General features: G+C 35.8%; 1 protein-coding gene across 1 annotated transcript; it reads right to left on the bottom strand.

Moving 5' to 3' along the window:
• Positions 1 to 243: 243 nt before the first annotated feature.
• On the bottom strand, positions 244 to 6,713 carry LOC306873714 (N(6)-adenosine-methyltransferase non-catalytic subunit METTL14). Its single transcript, XM_079423192.1, has 11 exons — positions 6,524 to 6,713; positions 6,331 to 6,419; positions 6,034 to 6,121; positions 5,856 to 5,933; positions 5,643 to 5,730; positions 5,462 to 5,552; positions 4,943 to 5,084; positions 4,745 to 4,837; positions 4,097 to 4,213; positions 2,900 to 3,110; positions 244 to 2,112 (listed from the first exon to the last, which is right to left on the bottom strand). The coding sequence occupies exons 1-11, from the start codon at positions 6,587 to 6,589 to the stop codon at positions 1,808 to 1,810; spliced, it is 1,368 nt and encodes a 455-aa protein (XP_079279318.1). The 5' UTR covers positions 6,590 to 6,713; the 3' UTR covers positions 244 to 1,807.

Genomic DNA, 6,713 nt, shown 5'->3' with positions numbered 1-6,713 from the left:
TATTGCACAAATAAGGCGGCAGGCTACTTAGGTCTTAGTGACTGAACAGAAGGGGAGTATAGGAATAATTGTAACACGTTTTGTTTTTAAATCAGAAAATATCTAAAGCTTAAAGCTTTTAAACCAATGATGTTGGGATGGTTGCCAATATGTTACTATTTGGTTTTATGTGTTTTAAGTGACATTTAACATGTTATTACTTGGGTTTTCTGGGTGATTGCTAACGGGGACAAGACAGAAGAGCTGGCCACAAAGTCTGATACTTTATTACCTAGATATAATCAACCATGTGAAAATTTGAAGTCTGATAGAAAACAAATCTCATCTCTTTCTAATAAGTAAAATGATTTGATGTATCACTCATCTCTGGCAAAAACAGTATGATACAAAATTTAATACTTTAAACAAGACAAAGATCAAGAAAAATTTGCATTATGACTGTGGAATACAAAAGCAGTTTAAATCTTCTAATGCACACTTTAACAACAGTTATGGCAAATGTGTGCTGGATTTTCATGAGCTAATTACATCAGAACATGCAACTCTTTGCCTAGATGATGCTGTTACATTATTGCAAACTGGAAAATCCCACACGTTTTGTAATGTTGCAACCAAATCAGACCAGAAAACAACACTAAAGCTTAGATAACTGGTTATTGCATGACTGGTTATTGATCAATTGTGAATAAAGGCATAACAATATCCTGCTACTGTTTTTGAAGGTATGGTCTTACTATAGTGAGATTTACTATAGTAATTTTAAATACTCAATACACTTAAATCCTTAAATAGTAATTGTAAATAGCTCTTCATGAAATCTTTGATGGAAGATTCCAGCTCAATGTTTCTCAAACTTTGACAAAATATTGTGAAACTTGGCATATAGAAAAATGTGTATTCATTTTAAAAATAGCCATACAGATTAATTTTCCAGATCTTAAAAAAATAAAAATTACACCACACAAAATTGGGCATCCTCAAATATCCAGTGGAAACCCTGGCTCTTCAAAAATAATTAATCTTTAGCAAGCATGTAAGATGTAATCCATTGTTCTCAACTTGCATATGAGCTTCATCTTCTGATTTTATTGACGTAGATATTACCTTCCTTTTTGAGTGTTCTTGTCATTTTAAAGAATTTTTGGCCCGTCACCCAGAATTGCACAATTCGTGCACAGATATTGTGTTTAAGCTGCAACCGCCAAGAATTAACACTAAGAATAAATGGATGCAAAGTGGTCTAAAGTTAGAACTATCCTTTAAGAATTCAATATGTTACTTTTCTAATAATGCAGCTCTTCACCACAAACTAACCACCTGTTAAACAGAAAACATCAACTAGTTTGGCTTTATTTACTGCAAACCAGTAATTCTACACGTCACTACTGACACTACTGAGCTCTTTTGACACTGATCATCAAACTTAGCCTTACTGCCCTCCACAGGACACACAGGAAGTGTGCGCATGGCAGGAGGAGAAGTCCTCAATGAATTTGCAAATGTTAAAACACACATGCATGCATGCACACACAATAATAAAAAAAAGTCAAAATAATCCTTACAAATATTTCTAAAAAAAAAAAAATGGTTTAATTGAGGTTGAATACATTTTTTTTTACAAATATTTAGCATGTGACTTGCATTATGAGAAGTCATTCAGACTTAGGTCTGTATGTCACTAAAAAAATGTTCCTGCTCTTAAACTAAAAAAACAATATGATTCCTACTGAGAGCAACAAAAGGTACAAAAACATCAGACACATCACATTTTCTGTTTTCAGTCTCAAAGTTACCATGTTGTACACTATCACCGGGGAGGGAATCCACGATGTGGGCCTCCGCGGCCTCTGAATCCACCTCGCTCTCCACGGAAATTTGGACGATTTCTCTCCCTACCCCGATCACCTCTTCCCGCAGCGGGACCACCTCGTCCTCCACGCGGTGCACCTCCACCTCTCTCCGCCATGGATTTAGGAGGTGGGGATTTGGGACGGAGTCTCTCGATTTCTTCAGTACAACCAGACAAGTAAGAGTTGGGTTCACTGAAGTGGGCGGCATAAGCTTCTGGATTAAAATTGCTATTGGTCAGCGTGGGGCCCACAGTCAGCCAACCTGAAAAAATGCATAACATCAGATAAGAGTAACCCTACATGCCATTCATTTTTTTTAAATTAATACTTTTATTCCACAGATAAACTGATCAAAAGTGACAGTAAAGAGATTTATTATTTTACAACAAATTACTATTAAAATATTTTTTTCATAAATTCATAATTTTTTATTAAAGAAAATCCTGAAAAAAAGTATCAGTTTCAACAAAAATATTAAGCAGCACAACTTTTTCAACTGTGACAATAGGAACTGTCCCTTGAGCAAAAAAAAAAAAAAATCAGCATATTAGAATGATTTCTGAAGGATAATGTAACACTAAAGACTGCAGTAATGGCTGCCAAAAAAATCAGCTTTGCCATTACAGGAATTAATTAGACTTCAAAATATATTAAAATAGTAAACATATTTTATTTAAAATTAAATTATTATTAATTAATATGAACTATTTATTGTGAAATTAATATTTCACAAAATTACTGTTTTCAATGCATTTTAATCAAATAAATGCAGCCTTGGTAAACATAAGAGACTATTTTCAAAAACATTTTTAAAAATCATACAAGTACAAACTTTTTTGTGCTATAAATATTTTACAACAATAGTGTATATTAATATATGACATAATTATACTGACTTTCCTGTCATACTGTAGACACTTTTTAACTTGTACTAACTTCTACTTTTGCATTTCGCAGAATATAGCATATGAGGACCATATGAGGGTGAGTAAATAATGATCATTTTCAGGGTGAACTATTTCTTTAGTAGAAACAAGCCAATATCTAACCTGGCCTGATAGTGCTGTCCCTGCCAAACAGGTGCAGCCGGCGACGGCCCAAGCAGAAATGTTCAATGATGTGGAAAATCTCCACTGGCTTCTCAATATTGCCCATCTCTGGCTCTTCTGTAATGATCAGGTCTATATCCACATTAGCATGAATGAAATCGCCATCTGTGCTGCGTCTAACTGTGCCTTTGATACCCATTAAACAGTGCTCCTGAATGCACACACACAAAAAGAGAGATAAATAAATAAAATGGTTATTAATTAGTAGCAACATATTATTATGACTTGCCCATTGCTCTAACCAGTTAGAACGGTGTCTCTTACCTAGGGCTGGGCGGTATATCGAGTTTGTACGATATATCGATATACAGTAGTTTGAAACGAGCGCATCTTAAAATATAGAGGAGGACACAAACTGAGCTGCTGAGGAGAAAGTGCATAATACAATTTTTTCTAAAAACGTGACAAGCTTTATATGAAGGGCTTTAAAAAACTCGTAAGATATAGAAGTTTATAGTTTAGTTTCAGTTTAAAACAGCTCTGACAGAAAGGCTGCGTGTGCCACTGACAGAGACTCGCTGCTTAATGTGTTTGAGATGTGCTGTTTTCCTAAATGCATAACTTGCATTTCCCAGGTATATTCTCCATCTGTAAATGTTAGAAAGCCATGGAAATATTTCCATTTTGCAGTCAGAAGTGCACGAACCTTCATCTTTGCGATTCTCCGCTAAACTTCACAGACATCCTTTAGAGAACGAGCGCCAAACAAAAGTTGCACTGTAATAGGAGCGCAATAATTCAGACTAAAATATACATTTTGCTGAAATATTTTTAGTTAATAAACAATAAATGTGACATATGTAGAATTTTAAATCTACAAGTGAGTGTAACTGTAAAGTGACTGTAATGGGGTAATCAAAACAGCCTTTTTACTCAATTACTCTATTTTCATTTTTAGTTTAGTAAATTTAACTTCTGCTTTAAAAGCATTATTTTTGTTTTTAGATTGCAATGTTACAATGTAATGTGATTTTAACCCTTTCTTAACATAATATATGCCTATGGTTACATTCACTTTATTTGTTTAATCCAAATAAAAAAGCATAGAAAATACAGAGATATATACCATATACCGCAAGTCAGCCAAAAAATACCGAGATGTGAATTTTTGCTCATATCGCCCAGCCCTACTCTTACCTTAGTTCTCTGGAACACTGCCTTAGGGTCCAGCGTTTTGGTCTTGCCAGGGTTGTTTTTATTGGTTTTGATCCAACAAATGTCTTCACATCGCCTGAAGCCCCATTTCCTCAGACACTGAGAGAGAAGATCGAAAGATATTCAAATAAATTTCTATGACTCATACACAATGACTGTATGCAGCATTTTTGTTTATGTATGTAATTTACATTATCATGCGGCATTCAAATCATTGAAAATGTGCTGAATATTACTTCAAATCAAAATAGATCTCATATTAAACACTTTCTTGAGATCCCAGATATATCAGATATATTTTGAGGATTACAGTTCATAATGTTGTAAATAATATTCAGTTTCTTGCTTAGCTCAATCATTTCGCTTCATAAGACCGCAATATAACGTCAGGAGCCACAGGTATTAATTTTGTGTTGCATGATATGCTTTTTTTGACCAAAAACAATCGTTTCAGTTATAATTCTTCTTTCCTGTTCTACTGAAAAAAAACATCACCTAAATCTCGGATGGCCTGAGGGTAAGTAAAATAACAACAAATTTAAATTTTTGGATGAACTACCCTCTAAGATTATGATTAGGGCTGGTGATATGTACAACAAACAGTAATATGCCACATTGTGAGATTTGTACCATTCGGCCGAGATCAAGGCCTTCTCCTGAACCACACCACAGGAATACAAAAGAGCGAATACATGAGATTTCCTCTATGTTCAACTTCATGATCTATACCAGAAACAGATACAAATGATAAAACAAATCATGTAATTTATGAAATCAACTTCAATTTTTTTCCAATGCACATTTTGAGAGACATTTGTAGTAACTCACATCGTCCCAGTTCCAAAAGCGCTCGTTGGCAATGATGCCCGACTCCCTGTAATACTCCTCCAATGGAGGCTCTATCAGAATCACATCAAACTTACACTTCAAATCTCTCAGATCAAATGTGTCTGGATCTGCCTGCAGATACCTGACACACACAAACAAAAATGTATATATTCATAAATACATGCAAATGAGACATACAACAGACCTTAGTCACCATATTGAATTTAGCAGATAAAAACAAGGCTGTGAGGGATAGACTTACACACTTTATAATGACATGCACTGCATATAGGTCATGTAATTTTCACAACTGACACTTTTCTCTACTGAACATTTTGTTTCATCTGCCAAACAATCATATGTTGTTAAGCAACAGTGCAATCCATTGAGCGCATGTACTTCTATCCTTGATTTCATCCCTATCGAAAATGAAATATGCCATTACTCTAAGGTATATTAGACAGGTCTTAAGCATCTGTAAATCTGTTCTATTTCGCATTGCCTGACATGTTTTCTTACATGGGTGGGGTGTTGGTGGCAGCAATAAACTCATCTTTCAGTCGGATGAGCTCTCTTTGTTTTGGGTACTCCTCAAATCTGTCAGCCAAACCTAACGCACAACAAAGCACACAGTTAACCCAGTCTCACAGCTGGGCATGAGAAAGGAAGAAAAGGAAAAAATATAGACTGGACCATTTACCTCCATCTCGGATAAAGTTCTGAGGTCTATGACCTGTGTCCACAAAGTGTTGGCAGTAATCATTGTGAGGATTTAAACTCTGAGTGCCCTGTGAAACAAAAAGTGATATCTCGAAAACAGCTTGTAATAACTTCATGTGTGTCATTTTAAAATAAAGTGATTTTTAATGTAATTGCTATGTAAATCATATAATTATTTTGTGTTTAACTGTACCTTTAGGAAAGTGCTGGAGTCTTTGTACACCTCTTCATATGGTCTGCTCTCCTCCTGCTGCTGGGGCTCAACATCTTCCTGTAACACCATTCAGCAGATCCAAGATCAGTTATCTACAGCCTTGACCTGAGCTAATCTAAACGGATATCAGAAATACAGCTGATCAGTGCTCACTCACCCTCTGCTCCTCCACATCCTCCTCTGGGTCTTCACCCTCAATGAGACACCTTCTTTTAGCACCAGGGACTGATCTGTCAAATGATGCCCTGCGGTAAACATAAGACACACAGGAGACACAACTTATTCCATTATTATTGTCACTGTTATGACTAGATACTGAAAGTAACAGCATTACATTAGTGCAAATGTTGCCCTATCATTACAGTTTTGCTCATTTCGAGGGATACAGGTCTCAATCCTACATTCATATTCTACTTACGTATCTTATTTTCTATCTTACAAACATGTTTTCTACCTGCACGTCTCTCTGGTCTCTTCAATCTCTTTTTGTTCATCTTTACTATTGAGAACAACACCGATGCTGTCAGGGCTCTCTGCGCCGAGCTGCAAAAACAAAACAGCAAATCGCATTACTCGAAGCTCGCTAGTGTTATTTTGGCAATGCTCGCTAACACTCGCTTTATGCAGGAAGCTGAAAAGTTCTTCACCTGTTGTGCAAGAAGCTGCCGTCTGAGCTTCTGTCTTTCACGTATTTCTTGCAACCGGCTGTTCATGTCGATAATATTTTACAGGGAAGTAGTTCCTTATACAAATATTTGGTGAAAACAATAGTGCGCCAATAATTCATTGAAAACCTCAACGTGAGGTGCTGTCGCGCAGATTTGACATCATCACGCT

This window comes from Barbus barbus (genome assembly GCF_936440315.1).
Source record: "Barbus barbus genome assembly, chromosome: 8".
In the NCBI taxonomy this organism is placed as follows: domain Eukaryota; kingdom Metazoa; phylum Chordata; class Actinopteri; order Cypriniformes; family Cyprinidae; genus Barbus; species Barbus barbus.
The sequence above is the reverse complement of the archived record's forward strand: the minus strand, read 5'-3'. Positions and strand labels throughout refer to the sequence as shown.